This window comes from Microcaecilia unicolor, chromosome 1 (assembly GCF_901765095.1).
Source record: "Microcaecilia unicolor chromosome 1, aMicUni1.1, whole genome shotgun sequence".
Lineage (NCBI taxonomy): Eukaryota > Metazoa > Chordata > Amphibia > Gymnophiona > Siphonopidae > Microcaecilia > Microcaecilia unicolor.
The window spans coordinates 671,953,537-671,972,503 of NC_044031.1; the positions used below are offsets into that span (position 1 = coordinate 671,953,537).

Consider the following 18,967-nt stretch of genomic DNA (forward strand, 5'->3'; position numbering starts at 1 on the left):
TAATTTGTAAAGTGGTGATTGGTATTTGTTAGTTTTTTCAAATTTACATCTGCTGTCTTTATATTTTGCACAATACTAGGGAACATTTTCTGTTTCTGTGGTGTTGCATTGTATGCAGAGTCTGGCATCGGGAGTTCAGTTTAATTTTTGTCTAAATAGAAAGTTTATGATTACTTATTCTATAGTGGATTAGGATGTATCTGTGTTTGTGAAAAAGACATGGCTTTCGGTTGGCATTGACTGTGCAGAATTGATGATCTGTACTAATCTGTCTGTTTTCGTTTTACAATAGGTGAATTGATGTTCTAGTGCTCACTGTAGTGTTTAAGATGCTTTCCTTTTCCTTGTGTGACTTGTAGAAATGACTGCTTATGGTATGGTAGAATTGCTCTATAGGTCCTGAGTGTTTTGTATTCTCGGTATGCCTAGTACTGGATTTGGGGGGGGGGGTGTTAAAAAAAATGACCGTCCCCGGGTGTCAACTACCCTAGCTACGCCACTGCGTGGGTATGTGAGTGAACTGCATATTGAGATGTCGAAGCACACTGGACTATGTTTGTAATGTTCTTTAATTTTCATACCATTTGGGTGGATTGGTGCTGGGAGTTCTTTGGGGGTTTAAGCTTAGATTTTAAACTTTGTAAAATTCAGAGGTGTTGTGTTTCAAAATGCTTAATGGAACTGTTGTTCTCAGGTAGTATCCTAATAATCTTTGTTTCCTTGCTTTGTATACACATTGTTCAATAAAGGAACCTTTGAAAAAAAAATTTTAAAACTGGACCGAGATCTGATAAATGATATTGCAGAGGTGGGAGGAAAGGAGAGGTGATGATGCTAGGTGACCTTAATCTACCAGATGTAGATTGAAGTATCCCATCAGCGATTCTGGAAAGAAGTAGAAAGACAACTGATGCCTTACAAGAGGCTTTGCTCAAAGGGGGATGGAACTCACCAGGGGAGGATCAACGCTGGATTTAGTATTCATGAATGGAGAATGTGATTTCTAGATGATGTGATTTGATAAAAGCTAAGATGGAGTCTAAGCACACCAAAATTAAATTTCTGCATTTCAAACATGCTGACTTTGGTAAAATGGGGAATTTCCTGAAGCAGGTGCTGGCAAGGTGGGAGCAAATAAGGGATGAGAAAAAACAATGTGCAATACTGAAAGGGGCTATAAAAAGGGCTACTGATCTTTAAAGAAAGTAAATAAAAGCAAGGGGAAAAGGAAACTGATATGGTTCACCAATGAAGTGGCTGCAGAAATCAAGGCAAAAAAGATAGAAGTAAAAATGGCTAAAGATATATAACAAAGTGAGAAGACATTTTTCAAGTATATTGAGGAAAAGAGGAAGGCCAGAGGTGGAATTACAGGACTCAAAGGTGCTGAGGGCCAATGTGTGGAAAGTGATGAGAGGAAAGCAGAAATGCTTATCAAATATGTGTGTTTGGTGTTCACAGAAGAACAACCTAGAGAAGGTCAGCAGAAGATTGACAAGATACATATAGGGATGGTATAGATACCACACCATTTACAGAAGATAGTGATTATGGACAGCTTGCAAAACTGAAACAAAACCCAATGAGATACATCCCAGGATACTGTACCAAGGGAACTCAGAGGGGTGATGGCTGGTCCTCCAAAAAATGTATTTAATAGATCCTTAGAAATGTGGGGTGGTCCCTCTTCACAAAAGTGGGAACAGAGAAGAGGTAGGAAACTACAGGCCAATAGGTCTAACCTTGATGGTAGAAAACATAATGAGAGGCTGTGGAAGTAAAGGATAATTAATTTTCTATAGTCCAATGGAATTTAATATCCAAGACAACATGGCTTCACCATTGAGTCCTTTGACTGGGTAATAAAATAACTGGATCGAGGACATATGCTGGATGTGGTCTACTTAGATTTCATTAAGGCCTATGATACTATTCCTCATAGGATGCTCATGAACAAATTGAGCAGCTTGAAGATGGGCTCCAGAGTAGTTAACTGAATCAGAAATTGGTTGACTGACAGGTGACAGAAGGTGGTAGTAAATAGAATTTGCTTGGAAAAAAAGATGAATTAGTGACATGCCTCGGGGATCCATCCTGTGGTCCATTCTGTGTAGTATTTTTGTGAGCAATATTGCCAAAGGGTTAAAAGGAAAAGTATGCCTTTTTGAAGATGACACAAGGAATGGGCAACAGTTTACACCTCAGGAGAAGTGGAAAGCAAGAGAAGTAGCCAACAAAAATTAGCATGGCAAATGCTTAGCAGTTAAGCTTTAACATTGCCATATCTCAGAAAAGGTATAGCAGAATTAGAAAAGGTTCAAAGAAGAGTGACCAAAATGGTAAAGAGGATGCAACTCCTCTCATATGAGGAAAGGCTAAAGAGGTTAGGGCTCTTCAGCTTGGAAAAGAGACAGCTGAGGGGAGATATGATTAAGGTCTACAAAATCCTGAGTGGTATAGAGCAGGTAAAAGTGAATCGATTTTTTTTTACTCTTTCAAAAAGTACAAAGACTAGAGGACATTCAAGGAAGTTATATGGAAATACTTTTAAAACAAATAGGAAGAAATATTTTTTTCACTCAATGAATAGTTAAGCTCTGGAACTTGTTGCCAGAGGATGTGGTAACAGTGGTTAGCATATCTGGGTTTAAAAAAGGTTTAGACAAGTTCCTGGAGGAAAAGTCTATAGTCTGCGATTGAGATAGACATGGGAAAACGACATCTTGCTCTGAAATTTGTACCACTGTTTGGGTTTCTTCCAGGTACTTGTGACCTTGATTGGATACTGGGCTAGATGAACCATTGGTCTGACCTAGTATGGCTATTCTTATATTCTTATGATAACGTAAGGAATTGTAAAGTGAAGCATTTGGGGACACAGAAATCTAAAGGAGCTGTATGCAATAGGAGGTGAGAGACTGATGTGCACGGACCAGGAAAGGGACCGCGGGGTGTTAGTGTCTGAGGATCTCATGGTGGTAAAAATATATGATAAGGCAGTGGCCAAGGCCAGAAGGATGCAGAACCAGAAGAAAGGAGCAGGTGATAATGCCTCTGTACAAGTCATTGATGAGACCACTCTTGGAGAACTGTGTTCAGTTTTGGAGTCTCTTTCTTGCCAAGGACATAAAAAACTCGAAGAGGTGAATGAAGAGAGTACATAAGTATTGCCATACTGAGAAAGACCAAAGGTCCATCAAGCCCAGCATCCTGTTTCCAACAGTGGCCAATCCAGATCACAAATACCTGGCAAGATCCCAAAAAAGTACAAAACATTTTATACTGCTTATCCCAGAGATAGTGGATTTTCCCCAAGTCATTTTAATAATGGTCTATGGACTTTTCCTTTAGGAAGCCACCCAAACCTTTTTTAAACCCCGCTAGACTAACTGCCTTTACCACATTCTCTGGCAACGAATTCCAGAGTTTAATTACATATTGAGTGAAGAAAAACTTTCAATGATTCATTTTAAATGTACTACTTTGTAGCTTCATCGCATGCCCCATAGTCCTAGTATTTTTGGAAAGAGTGATGCCTCACGTCAACCTGTTCCACTCCACTCCACTCCACTCATTATTTTATAAACCTCTATCATATCTCCCCTCAGCTGTCTTTTCTCCAAGCTGAAGAGCCCTAGCTGCTTCAGCCTTTCCTCATAGGGAAGTCGTCCCATCCCCTTTATCATTTTTGTCGCCCTTCTCTGTATCTTTTCTAATTCCACCGTATCTTTTTTGAGATGCGGTGACCAGAATTGAACACAATATTCGAGGTGCGGTTGCACCGTGGAGCAATACAGAAGCATTATAATGGCCTCATTTTTGTTTTCCATTCCATTCCTAATAATACCTAGCATTCTATTTACTTTCTTAGCTGCCGCAGCACACTAAGCATAGACTTTCAATGTATCATCAACGACGATGCCTAAGGAGCATGTTTTAGTCCCTTTAGAGCCATGGAGAAGCAAGTAGGAGTATTTCCTCATTTTGGAAGGCTCAAAAATATATTTCCTTTTCTTTTTGTTTTGTTAATACCTAAGCATAAAGCTACAATTGTAAGGGACCCTCAGTACTATGTTTGGGCCTATGGATAAGCATGTGGGAGTGGCTAAGGAGCCTGCTGGTTCTTCTTCACAGTTCACTGTGAAGTGGTCCAGCTTGAAGATGACGCCGCGTTCTGGGGGACAACCTACTCTCTTCCTACCTGTTGCTTTATTGATGTATCCTGGAGTTGAGTCTCCTGTTTTAGCTTCTCTTCATCCTGAGTCTAATGATGTTTTACGTCCTGTTTTGTAATCTAGCCCACAGCCCTTGTTAAGGTGCCTCAACCAGTAGGTGTTTCCAGGTTGGCATTATTTACTTTGTAGTCTACTCAAGAGCCTAAACAAGATATCTCATTATCTGATATATGGACTGTAGTGAGCAGGACAGAGTCTGTATGGAAGTCTCTGGCCACTCAGTTTGCAGACTTTTCTAAACAGTTTGTGGAAAAATGGATGCATTAGATGACAGAGTTACTAATGTAAAAGAGTGAGCGACTCTTTTAGAACCTTATGTATCTACCTTACAAGTTACTGGTGCATCAAGCAATCAAGGAAAGTTTGGTGCTGCACCATAAGTTAGAGGCATTGTAAAATCAATATAAAGCACAGAATTTAACATTAAGTTTTCCAAAGAGCAGATGTTATTTCTTTAGTAAATTGTTACTACATTCCTACTTTTAAGATCAGATAAGACATGGAAGAGGGAGCCATGGATGTTTTTGTTTCAAATACTGAATTTGATCTGATTTAATTCTTAGAATCCTTTCAGGATAAAATTGAAATGAGGGCTACTCTCTTAGTGACATTTGTGTCTGACCAAGTTGGGTTGCTGGTGTTAAGAACATACTTGAAGAAAGAAGAGATTGAATTTTACACATTGTGTTCAGATACTTCCAGATATATATCTAGAGCCATACAACTTCTTTGTTGGATATTTCTTCAGCTTAAATCTAAAGTCTTGGCCATCGGGGCTTCTTTTTTTTTTTTTTTCTTAAACACCACATAAATATATGGTTAAATATAATATTGTGGATTATGCATTTCTTAATCCTGCCCAATTAGTGAAGTTTTTATTGGATAGACAGACTTAATTTTGATTATTGTTTTTTGGGATTGGGTATATTTAATGGTGTTATAGTTTTTATTTCATTAGTTTGTTTTGTTTTCTTTGTTTTTTTGCAGATTGTATATTGAAAAGCATTTATTTCTATTCCCTTGTTTTCTTTTGTTATTTTCCTTATTACTCCTCTGTTTTCCTCATTTATTTAGACTTTTAGCAACAGAAATGTATTTTCTTTATACGTTTTCTTGTTTATTGTTTATGTATCTCATGCTTCTTATCTTGTCAGTTATTGTATGACTGTAATGATTAAAATGAAATAAAAAAATAAAATAAAACATCTTTAAGCAGTTCAGAAGAAAACCAAAATGGTTTGGGGTCTCTGACAGAAGTCATATGAGAAGAGACAGACGTATGTCTGCTAAAACACGAAACTTATACCAGAACTGGACAAAACTTAACTCTTCCTCCTTGACTACCTAATTTACTCTGTCACTCTTGAACTTTAATGCAATACTACTCTGTATTTCTCATACCGGGAATGGCGATCGCCATCACGGTATTATGTAAGCCACATTGAGCCTGCAAATAGGTGGGAAAATGTGGGATACAAATGCAATAAATAAATATACCCCTTGAATATCTATACCCTAGAGGAGATGAGGGATTGGTGAGATATGATATAAACCGTTTAAATACTTGAAAGAGATAAACAAACAAAAAAAAACATGTCCAAAATTGAGAGACTATAGAACTAGAGGATATGAAATGAAGCTACAAGGGGGGGAAACTGAAAACCAATGTCAGGAAATACTTATTCATGGAGAAGGGTGGTGGATACATGTAATGTGTTTCTGTGGCATGAAAAATGTGAAAGAATTTAAAAAGGATCCTATAAGGGAGTGAGTGGTGTAGCAATAGGTGTCCACAAGATCACTTCCTCACTGGGGTGCAGTTAAGCCCCCTTACAGCAGGTGGTGCTCATGGCCATCTCAGAGGCAGAGTCAGAGGGGCGGGGCTCAGGCCAGGATAGAGTTAAATGCCTTGATTCAAGTAGAGCGAGAGAGGCCCTGAGGACAGAGGTCTCCTGCAGAGGTCCAGAGGGCAAGGATCCTCACAAGAGTATCTGGCTTAGGCCACAGTATCTGGCAGACTTGCAGGGAAGAAGAGTGGCCCTAGCTCAGACCTTGTATTCTGAGTGAGAGGAAGTCTGAAGGATATGCTTGAAGGAATTCTAGGGTTGAGCACTTGCAAAAGAGAAGACTGCCAAGGTAGGCTCAGAATCCCTTGGTTGCTGAACTATGATAATGAAGACATTGTGTATGGAAGAGAGTAGCCAAGCCAGTGGCAGACTTATTGAGACTGTTTGAGAGGCTTTCATGAAGAGTATTGAACCTATGAGGAAACAGGCTTGTTTATTTTCCCTTGTACATAGTAATAAAGCTTTTCTTTGTGAACTTAACACTGCCTTCTGGTGTGTTTTCTGAGGGTTCCATGCCTCCTTGCCAAGCCACACTACCACAGATTCCTATATAAGAAAAGGATGGAATAAAGGTATAGAGTATTTCCACTCAAAGTAAAACATAAATGACTCACACAAATAGAAAAAAAAAAGAGAGTGGGGTAACCTCCAAAGAGTGGCACGTGTAACCCTAACAACAAAGGGGAGAGGATAACTTACATAGAGCAGCCAACCCAGGCCATCTTTCTGAGAAGATTGGATGAACCATGATGGTCTTTATCTACCATTATTTACTGTTACTAAAACATGAGCTTTCTCAGGCACAGTATTATGAATTTTTTTCAGAGTGCTTAATTCAAAATGTGGAATGATGATTTGGTCATTTTTTTAAATACCTAAGTAAACTCTTAATTGTGAAGTCATTAGCTGTTGAACCAGCTACAGTCCAATTAATCATAGATGCTTGGAGGATATTTTTCTTCTTCAATATGATGCTTTCACACTATATTGGTGACCTCAGCGGTGCTCATTGCTAAAGTTTTGAATATAGCAATGTACCCAGCACCCACCTCTTCATCGGTTCACCCGATGACTACTGTTAAATTATTTATACTTTATCAATTATTTTACCTATCTTTTTATATCAAACCCAGGGGTTCTGTTGTCCGACATGCATGTTTCGCTCAAAAGCGAGCTGTCTCAAGGACATTCCCCTATAAAAAGAAAACAATGATTTTTATCTCATACCATCACCTGAGAGCCCAACATTAACTAGTTCCCAAGCAATGACAAATTTAAAGTTCTATTCAATCAGTTTCTTACCCCAAGCTTCCATTAGCGCCAGCTCTGCTATTACTCCTCGTGACCAACCCCCTTGCAAAGATGGCGGCGGTGTTCCTTCAGCTTGTTTAAATGCCCGCACTCCTTGTGACATAATAATCCTTCCCCTTGACTCCTATAGGACAGAAGATCTTGCCTAAACCTCTACTTCCTCAAATCAGCGACGCCCATTCCAACTCAGCATTTAAGCCGTCAGGGTCAACCGTCTGTAAATTGTAAATATGCCATTGTTCTCTATAATTCAGTAACTTCCCAACTGAACCCACCCTCTTTTCCTGGCCCAACATGTTCTACTGTTCTCCATTTAATATCCAACGGTATGCTGTTGCTGCAGTCAATGTTCCACCAAGGGTGCTTGGATGTTTTGAGTAGTAATATAAGACTTATGCTCAGTAAGGTGCACCTTAATGGGTCGTGCAGTCCTCCCTACATACATTAATTGACAGGGGCATATTATGATATAAACTACATTACTAGTATCACAGGTAGTCACATCTCTAGTGCCCCTGTCAATTAATGTATGTAGGGAGGAGTGCACGACCCATTAAGGTGCTTTGAGTGCTTGGGATCCCGGGTGGTGGAGACGGATCAATGAGTATCAGCATTGAAAAACTCTTCAATCCAGTCCCTACATGTACAGGGCCAAGTATTAAATGACCAATTTGGAAGAGCAGAAAAATCGGAGCCGCTGTTCAAATCTCCAAATATTTGGTGTTCCAGAAGGACCTGATCCCCCTGAAACTTGCTCAGAAGCTCCTGAAGAATTTTTTTTCAGGAACTGTGGCAGTCCCATCAGATAAAGTGGAAAGAGTGAACTGAGCGCTAAACCTGGACCTGGGGCCCCACCAAGAGCATTTATTATAAAACTGGTCTGGTATGAGGAAGTGGAGCATGTACTCCAAACTGTTCATCATTGCTATGTGGTGGAGTATGAAGGGATGAATGTGAGGCTTTTTCTGGATGTAACCCAAGAAACTGTGCGTAAACACAAAGAGATGTTGAAGTGGAAGGAGGTGATTTAAAAATTGGGCTGCTGAGCTGTCATATGGTACCCGGCTAAGCTTAATGGTCATCAAAAATGAGGTTAAAAAAATTTTAATAACCCGGATTTGGCGGCAAAATTCATGTCTGGCCTGAAAAATCATCCAGAAGGGTGCCAGAGGAGAATAGAATCAACAGCACCCTGAAGTGGCTGCAGTGACGCAAAATGATCTGGATATTACACTGGCAGCAGTATTAGAAAAAACTATTAGAGATGGGTGACAGGAACCAGCTCAGTTGGATCCCAGCAGCAGCAAAAGAGATGACAATCCCAAACGTTGAAGTTTTCGATGGAGTGGACACAGACAAAACATGGATTAGACTGGATTAACTACAATGTAGAGAACTGTGGGTACGGATTTTGAAGGGAGGGTGGAGAGTTAGATTTGAGCAAAAGAGATCAATGGGTGGGTCTTAAGTTTTACAATGTGAATGCAGAGTGTAAGGAGGGAATTTTGAGGATATGAAAAGGAAATGTGACGAGTTTGATATAGATCTGAACAGTTTTCAGAGTGGAAGGGTGTATGATTCTAGGTTTCTGGGGAGTGAGTAATATGGGAAATGTTTTTGAACTTTGGAAGCTTTGAGTTCAAGTCTGGGATGGGAGGAGGGAGAAGTTGGATCACATGCTCATGTCTGTTCACTCGATAGTGGTGGGAGAGATGGGGAGGAGGGCAAAAGGGACATTAGAGGGAACAGCTGCAAGTAGCGTGGGAGGAATTCTTATCATTTAACAATACAAATGGAAAGGTGGTACGTACATTGTGGGATGCCAGGAAAGCACTTATGAGAGGGAAACTGCTGCAGATAGCTGTCTGTCAAAAGAGAGCTAGAATTGCAGACCTTGAGAACAGATTTGTAAAAATATCAAAAACTATATGGCCAGCTGGGAGGTAAAAAAACATATAAGCAACTAGTAGAAGTTAGGAGGAAATATAAGTACAGTGGGGGAAATAAGTATTTGATCCCTTGCTGATTTTGTAAGTTTGCCCACTGACAAAGACATGAGCAGCCCATAATTGAAGGGTAGGTTATTGGTAACAGTGAGAGATAGCACATCACAAATTAAATCCGGAAAATCACATTGTGGAAAGTATATGAATTTATTTGCATTCTGCAGAGGGAAATAAGTATTTAATCCCTCTGGCAAACAAGACCTAATACTTGGTGGCAAAACCCTTGTTGGCAAGCACAGCGGTCAGACGTCTTCTGTAGTTGATGATGAGGTTTGCACACATGTCAGGAGGAATTTTGGTCCACTCCTCTTTGCAGATCATCTCTAAATCATTAAGAGTTCTGGGCTGTCGCTTGGCAACTCGCAGCTTCAGCTCCCTCCATAAGTTTTCAATGGGATTAAGGTCTGGTGACTGGCTAAGCCACTCCATGACCCTAATGTGCTTCTTCCTGAGCCACTCCTTTGTTGCCTTGGCTGTATGTTTTGGGTCATTGTCGTGCTGGAAGACCCAGCCACGACCCATTTTTAAGGCCCTGGCGGAGGGAAGGAGGTTGTCACTCAGAATTGTACGGTACATGGCCCCATCCATTCTCCCATTGATGCGGTGAAGTAGTCCTGTGCCCTTAGCAGAGAAACACCCCCAAAACATAACATTTCCACCTCCATGCTTGACAGTGGGGACGGTGTTCTTTGGGTCATAGGCAGCATTTCTCTTCCTCCAAACACGGCGAGTTGAGTTCATGCCAAAGAGCTCAATTTTTGTCTCATCTGACCACAGCACCTTCTCCCAATCACTCTCGGCATCATCCAGGTGTTCACTGGCAAACTTCAGACGGGCCGTCACATGTGCCTTCCGGAGCAGGGGGACCTTGCGGGCACTGCAGGATTGCAATCCGTTATGTCGTAATGTGTTACCAATGGTTTTCGTGGTGACAGTGGTCCCAGCTGCCTTGAGATCATTGACAAGTTCCTCCCTTGTAGTTGTAGGCTGATTTCTAACCTTCCTCATGATCAAGGATACCCCACGAGGTGAGATTTTGCGTGGAGCCCCAGATCTTTGTCGATTGACAGTCATTTTGTACTTCTTCCATTTTCTTACTATGGCACCAACAGTTGTCTCCTTCTCGCCCAGCGTCTTACTGATGGTTTTGTAGCCCATTCCAGCCTTGTGCAGGTGTATGATCTTGTCCCTGACATCCTTAGACAGCTCCTTGCTCTTGGCCATTTTGTAGAGGTTAGAGTCTGACTGATTCACTGAGTCTGTGGACAGGTGTCTTTCATACAGGTGACCATTGCCGACAGCTGTCTGTCATGCAGGTAACGAGTTGATTTGGAGCATCTACCTGGTCTGTAGGGGCCAGATCTCTTACTGGTTGGTGGGGGATCAAATACTTATTTCCCCCACTGTAAGAGCAGGTCAAGTTTCTCTTACAGCTGACCAGTCATTTTTAGAGCACAGTAATATGGCCGACAAATTACTTGTCTGGCAATTAAAGAAAGGGAGATCCTCTAAATTTGTGAGAGAATGGTGGGGGGCCAAAGTGACATGATTAACACTAATGCAGGAATTACAGAAGGGTTTAAGAAATTTTAACAATACTTCTATACTTTGGAAGGGATGAGAAATAAGACAGCAATTCAAGATTGTATAGAAAAAAAACCTTACTGCCTGGAGTAGAAGAGGAGGACCAACATAAACTTAACAGGCTCGTTACAGCAGAAGAAGTGAGGATGGCCATCAAATCTCTCTCTAAAGGGAAGGCCAGCGAAGAGGATGGTTTCCCAGTGGAATACTATCAGGTGATGGCAGAGATAGTTAGTAGCCCACTTGTGAGAATGATTAATGATGCTCTGGATGGGAAGGGACTCCTGGAATCTATATATAAAACCATTGTAGTGATACTGCATAAAGAGGGCAAACCCAGTGAGAAGGGTGAGAGTTACAGGCCAATTGCCTTATTGAATTATGATATAAAAATAGTAGCTAAAGTCTTGGCCCTGAGGCTTGAGGATATACTTTCTAAAATCATACACCTGGATAAAAAGGGTTTGTAAAAGGAAGACTTGTATCTGACAATGTGTGGAGGGTAATTAACGTTTTTTGGGCTCTGCCTAGCACTTGACCCTGAGAAGGCCAACAGGCTCGAGTGGGACTTCATTATTGAAATGGGTAATAATTTCATGGCCTGGATTCAAGCCTTCTATCTGCGATCCTGTTCTAGTATTGTGTTAATGGGGCACAATTTGCAGAATTTGGATTATATAGGGAAACTAGGCAGAATTTCCTCCTTTCCCCTATGCTCTTCACTTTGGCAATTGAACTGCTGGTGACGCCCATTAGATTGAATAGTCAGAACCAGTACAAATAGGGCAAAGAGAGAACAAAGTATTTTATACACATATGATACCATGATTATTATGTGTAATCCAGAGAGTCCCCTACGCCCTCGCATGAAAGAGTTTAGAGACATATTCCAAGATATCAGGGTCCTGTTTAAATGTGGGAAAGACGGAGGCACTGGGGATAGGCTTCTGCCCTATGGAATGGAAGGGCAACTTCTCCTTCCAGTGGATAAAAGGCAGTTTTAGATATCTTGGGGTCCGATTGTCTGCTAACTAGGTGAACTTTTTAATTTGAACTATCCTCCAATGCTGTAAAAAGTACAAGGGGAAATGTGCACATGGGAGAAGCTTACATTGAGCTAGTCTGGGAGTGTGGCAGCCTACAAATGATGATTCTTCAGCTTCCCAATCCCAATACCAGATAAACATTTGTGACCCGCTGAGTGAAGTTACCAGTAGTGGAGTATGTGACATTTATACCAAAAGATAGAGGGATATCAAATGTATGATCTTGCAAAATTGCAGCCTTGGGTATGGACTAATTACGCTTTTGAAAAATGATAAACATTTATCAAAAAGTAATTGACACCAAAAATCACATACCCCAATTTAGGTACCTGCATTAGGCAAGTGGAACATGAAAAACATCAAAGTTGAGAAAAAGAAATTGCATGGCCCCATTCTACAACCCTATAGTACACAAAACTTTCAAAAATGAAAGTTGCCCCTCCAAACTTTTTTTTAGCCTTTATCTCTGTTATTTGTAACCTCACTTTTGGTACCTTTTCACTCAGCAGGTCACATTTTATAAAATGGCAAAGTAGTAAAGTGGGGTTTATATTTGGGGGAGGAGGGGCATGGCACGTATTAGCAGGCAGTTGGCCAGAAGCCAGGCAGAAGGAGATGTTAATTCACCCATCTTAAAGATATTCTATCAGCAGCAGTGCTGCAATCCTTAAAATACCATTATGATGATAGGCAGAATGTACAGTGGGTAGATGTTGAGAAATCATGCATGGGCGTGGCAGTGGTCTATCTTTGAGGTTGGCTGTTCTGAGGCTCCAGAAAGGGGGAGATTGTATTTGAAAAGATACATCCTTACCTAGGTCCATGGATATGAGAATTGAAGAAAGGAGGGTAGGATAGATGGTCTAGTGTTCCCAGACAGTAAAATTTGGGACTATTTTCTTTTTTCACATAGTGAATGGAAGGGTTGGGTCAGGAGTTGAGGAAGAAGGGGGTTGGATAGATTTAAAGAGTTGATAGAAAATAGGGTGGTGGTCACTAAAAGTCAGTTAGAACATATAGGAGGGATTTCAGTTCCTTTTTTCTTTTGCTTATTTTAAACTAAGATTTTTTATTACTAGGACCTATATTATGAGACAATTTACTAGACCCATGAAACCCACTGAGAAAGTCTTGTTTCTTGATAAATCATCCAAAAAACCTTTATCCAAATTGTATCAAGGGCTTCTGGATGGGGATGCAAAGGATATGAAGAATCAGGAGATGCAATGGAACTCTCTGATGATCTCGCCACTTACAGAACAAGATTGAGGGGAAGTGTATACCTATATTTCCAGGTGCTCATGGGTTATTAAATACAGCTTCAATATTGAGTGGAAAACAGGCTCTACACTAGCCCCATGCAGTTATTCCAAATGGGTAAGCGGCCCACAAGCACTTGCTGGTGGGGGCTCAGGTTCTTTCAACCATACGTTGTGGTCATGTAGAGTGAAGCAAAGATTCTGGAAAGTGGTTTGGAATTATGTTTTGGAGTGCAAGTCCAAGGCCTCAACTTCCTGGCTGTGTTTGTTGGACATGGGAGATTTTAAGTCTTTAGAGGAGGGTCAAATGAAATTTATTCTTAATGTTTTTTGGCAGCAAAATTAACCATAGTGAGCCAGTAGTTTTCTGTAACAGGTTCCCAGATTGAGAGATGGTAACTTGTCTGGGAAGACATGATTAAATATGATAAACTTATGATAAATTTACCTGGATGTTGAGAGGAAGAAGCATGAAGTTTGGTGTAGTGTGGAAGTGTTTGGGGAGGGATTGGGAGGAGATGTTTCAGGGTTGATGACCAATCCGACCCTCACGCTTCTCAGTTCCTCACTCTAACATCCTCCTTCAACCTCCAGCTATGCTCCACCACCCCTACTCACCGAGACGGCCATTGTCTTGACCTCGTCCTCTCCTCTTCCGGCTCTCCCTCCAATTTCCACGCTTCAGCTCTTCCTCTCTCCGATCATCACCTGATCACCTTCACACTTCTTTACCCCCCCCCCCTCAGCCCCATCCAACTTTAACCACTACCTTCAGGAATCTCCAGGCTATTGACCCCCCACCCTATCCTCTAGTATTTCTAATCTCCTCCCCTCCATCATGTCCTCCGAGTCTGTCGACAAGGCTGTCTCTGCTTACAATGCCACTCTCTCCTCTGCTCTGGACACCCTCGCACCATCTACCTCCCGTCCCACTAAGCATACTATTCCCCAGCCATGGCTGACCCCTTGCATCCGTTACCTTCGCTCCTGCGCCCGATCTGCCGAACGCCTCTGGAGGAAATCCCGCACCCATTCAAATTTCCTTCACTACAAATTCATGCTATCCTCCTTCCACTCCTCCCTATTCCTTGCCAAACAGGATTATTACACCCATTTGACCAATTCTCTCATCTCCGTCGTCTCTTCGCCACCCTTAACTCCCTCCTTAAAGTGCCCTCCGCTCCCACCCACCCCCTCGCTCTCTCCTCAATCACTAGCCGATTACTTCCGCGACAAGATGCAAAAGATCAACCTTGAGTTCACTACCAAGCCATCTCCTCCTCTTCACCCTTCAACCCTCAACCAATCAACCCAGGCCTCCTTCTCCTCATTTCCCGACATCACCAAGGAGGAAACCACTCGCCTTCTTTCCTTCTCGAAATGTACCACCTGCTCTTCTGATCCCATCCCCACCAACCTACTTAACACCATCTCTCATACTGTCACCCCTCCATCTGTCATATCCTCAACCTCTCTCTCTCCACTGCAACTGTCCCTGACACCTTTAAGCACGCCGTAGTCACACCTCTCCTCAAAAAACCATCACTTGACCCTACCTGTCCCTCCAACTTCCGCCCCATCTCCCTCCTACCCTTCCTCTCCAAAATACTTGAGCGCGCCGTTCACAGCCGCTGCCTCGATTTTCTCTCCTCTCATGCCATCCTCAATCCACTTCAATCCGGTTTTCACCCTCTACACTTGACAGAAACAGCACTCTCTAAAGTCTGTAATGACCTGTTCCTTGCCAAATCCAGAGGCCACTACTCCATCCTCATCCTCCTCGATCTATCTGCCGCTTTTGACACTGTCAATCATGATTTACTTCTTGCCACACTGTCCTCATTTGGGTTCCAGGGCTCTGTCCTCTCCTGGTTCTCCTCCTATCTCTCCCACCGCACCTTCAGAGTTCACTCTCATGGATCCTCCTCCACCCCCATCCCACTATCTGTTGGTGTTCCCCAGGGATCTGTCCTTGGACCCCTTCTCTTCTCAATCTACACCTCTTCCCTGGGCTCCCTGATCTCATCCCATGGTTTCCAGTATCATCTCTATGCTGATGATACTCAAGCTGTACCCAGCTGTATCTCTCCACACCAGACTCACCGCGGAGACCCAGGCAAAGGTATCAGCCTGCTTATCCGACATTGCTGCCTGGATGTCCAACCGCCACCTGAAACTGAACATGTCCAAGACCGAGCTCATCGTCTTTCCACCAAAACCCACTTCTCCTCTTCCTCCACTTTCTATCTCAGTTGATAACCCCTCATCCTCTCTGTCTCATCTGCCCGCAACCTCGGAGTCATCTTCGAATCCTCCCTCTCTGCGCATATCCAGCAGATAGCCAAGACCTGTCGCTTCTTCCTCTTTAACATCAGCAAAATTCGTCCTTTCATCTCTGAACACACCACCCATACTCTCGTCCACGCTCTCATTACCTCTCGCCTTGACTACTGCAACTTACTCCTCACCGGCCTCCCACTTAGCCACCTATCCCCCCTTCAATCTGTTCAGAACTCTGCTGCACGTCTTATATTCCGCCAGAACCGATATACTCATATCACCCCTCTCCTCAGGTCACTTCACTGGCTTCCAATCAGATACCACATTCAGTTCAAGCTTCTCCTTCTTACCTACAAATGCACTCAGTCTGCTGCCCCTCACTACCTCTCTACCCTCATCTCCCCTTACGTTCCCGCCCAAAACCTCCGTTCACAGGACAAATCCCTCCTCTCATTACCCTTCTCCACCACCGCCAACTCCAGGCTCCGCTCATTCTGCCTCGCCTCACCCTGTGCTTGGAACAGTCTTCCCGAGCCCTTACGCCAAGCCCCCTCCCTGCCCATTTTCAAGTCTTTGCTTAAAGCCCACCTCTTCAATGCTGCGTTCGGCACCTAACTCTTACCTTTTAGGAAATCCAGACTGCCCCAATTTGACTGCCCCTATCAGACTGACTGTTCACGTGTCCTTTAGATTGTACTTTGAGCAGGGACTGTCCTTCTATGTTAAATTGTACAGCGCTGCGTAACCCTAGTAGCGCTTTAGAAATGTTAAGTAGTAGTAGTAGGTTTGATGTGGAAGCTCCTAATGTAGTGGGGTCTAGAGGGTTTAGTAAATAAGGCATACCAAGGGCATGAGTGGGGAATGTCTGAGTATTTTAAGTTCTACCTAGCACATTTGATAGAAGATACTTTTGCTGGTTCAGAAGATGAGTGGAGGTGGGTGCTCCAGTGTGGAAGGAAGGGTAATTTGTGTTCTTTGAATTTTTTAAAATAAAACTTTATACATAGTAACATAGTAAGTGACAGCAGATAAAGACCTGAATGGTCCTTCCAGTCTGCCCAAGTCACATTCATTCTCAGTTCTAGATTAAATCAATAACGAACATGATATTATATACTTGATCGTGGTCTTTCTTTGTTGTTCTGGGACATAGACTATAGAAGTCCACCCGGCTCTGTCCTTATGTTCCAACTACTGGAGTTGCCATCAAAGCCTATCCAAATACGTCCTGTCATTTGCAGGGCACAAACTGTAAAAGTCTGCCTGGTACTGTCCTCACATTCCAAATTACTGGAGTTATCGTCGAAGCTCTCTACAGCCCATCCTAAACCAGATTGCTATATGCGGGACTCAGACCATACAAGCCAGCCCAACACCAGCCTTAGTTGATACAGCCAGAGTTGCCACCTAAGCACCACTTGACATGCAAATACATATTTACCTTGCTTTGTTTGGTTGATATACTCGGCAGTAGAGGGGGGTAGGGAACCATATATGGAAGCGCATATGAAGGTTGATATCCAATTTAATCAAGCTATGTTGGGGGTGGGGATTGAGATTGGGTTTGTATTGTTTAAACGCTTAAATAGAACTATTGACTACGGGATAGATGGATATACAAGGTATCTTTACAGTGTAATTTATCCTTTCACCATGGTTTAGTGTTTTCTTGAGTTGTACTCTTTTTCATTGAAAATGTTTTAACAGATCATGCATATGTATTTTTGACTTATTAACTGTTTTGGTTATAAATATAATAGGTAAATGCAAATTAGTTTTGTACACTTTCAAAAGGTACAAAAATGAGAAGACACTACATAAAAACGTCTTTTCTCGTACTGTACAATTAAGCTCTGGAACTTGTTACCAGAGGATGTGGTAATTGCAGTTAGCATAACTGGGTTTAAAAAAGACTTGAAGAAAAAAATCAATAACCTTTATTAAGATAGACTTGGGGAAAGCCACTGTTTATCCTTGGGGGTAAGCAGCTTGACATCTTGCTACCTTATTGGGATCCCGCCAAGTACTTATGACTTGGAATGGCCACGCTTGGAAACAGGATATTGGGCTTGATGGACTTTTGGTCTGACCCAATATGGCAGTTTTGTTTTGTTTTATTTGTACTTAGTTTTCTAGTGTGTAATCTATCACCAGAGTGATGTCGGGATCAAGACGACCTTCATTCTTCCTGCTTCTGACATCATCAAACAGTTCCTACATAGGTTATTGTCTGAAGTTGACATGAGTGCAGGGACCATTTCTTGTGCTTTATTACTCATTTAGAGCTGAGATTAGAGAAATGTATTATGTTAGTATCTCAGTGGTAAAAAAACACAGTATCTATCTTTCAAGATATAATCCGAAGTCTAAAAAATAGAATAATGTGATGTAGTTAAATAACATTTGTAAATGTAGCTTTCTAAGAGTTGGGTCTTGAGAAAAACTCCTAAATCTTGTACATATCTCTAAAGATTCATGAAATAAGAAATTCCCTGCTACTTCTAGTCACTTGTGTAGCCACTTTGGCCATGACAGGAATGAAGGTGTGTCTGACTTCACTGTTTTTCTTGTTTGCCCTAGAAAAATTCTTCAGTGCTCAGGATTACCTGGAACTTTCCAACAGATTTCCTCGGCACACCTGGGAAGAAGCTCGACAATTTTTCTTGAAAAAAGAAGATAAATGAATGATTTTAATTTAAAAAGTAAAGAAAGAAATATTTTTCTAAATTAGAATAGCTTTCCTATTAAATAATGCTGATTCATCTGGTGTATAAAAACTTTTTGGTACATTAGATACATTATATATATATAATAGCCCTTGCTCTGTAGATATATTTGCACTATTTATATCAGAAGTACTGTAGATTTTTGCGGTGTTGTGTTCTGTAATTTTGCAAACTGGAGTTTATCTTGTTTCCAGACTCTGTCATGTCTGGGAGAGCCCAGACCTTGTGACTTGGGGCTTCTTGCAATGAGATAACGCTCACATTATAAAAGTTAGTCATGTTCATGTGTTGTAATAAAATAACTTATTCAGTTTGTATGAAAGACTCTTTTTATATTAATTGCTGATATATCCAGGATAGAAGGGATACTGCCAGGCCTGGATAAAATGGAAATGTGAGAAGTTCAGCAACAGCAAAAAAATAATCCTGGAAAAATGCCGAACTGATTGCCAGTTTTTAAAATCAAATTAATGAGAATGTGACAGTTTTTAGAGTCATCTTTCTGCCACATTACAATGTCTGGTAGTTGTTTACATCTGGGATTCAGTAACAGAGAGATGAGGTCAAAAAGACTGGGCAGCTGCTCAGCCAGAACTGGTTCAGCAGAAGTAGTGAATCTGTTTTGCTTAAAGAGGTAATTTCATAAATGAGCGTATATGTAAACAGTGTTGTG

The 18,967-nt window shown here is 41.6% G+C and overlaps 1 protein-coding gene across 1 annotated transcript in view; it reads left to right on the forward strand.

Moving 5' to 3' along the window:
• Positions 1-18,615, forward strand: part of SCAPER (S-phase cyclin A associated protein in the ER) — a 960,370-nt gene extending 941,755 nt beyond the window's left edge. Inside the window, 1 exon segment of the mRNA XM_030187331.1 lies at positions 18,149-18,615. Within this exon segment, the coding sequence (XP_030043191.1) occupies positions 18,149-18,252 (104 nt within the window). The 3' untranslated portion in view covers positions 18,253-18,615.
• The last annotated feature ends 352 nt before the right edge of the window (positions 18,616-18,967 follow it).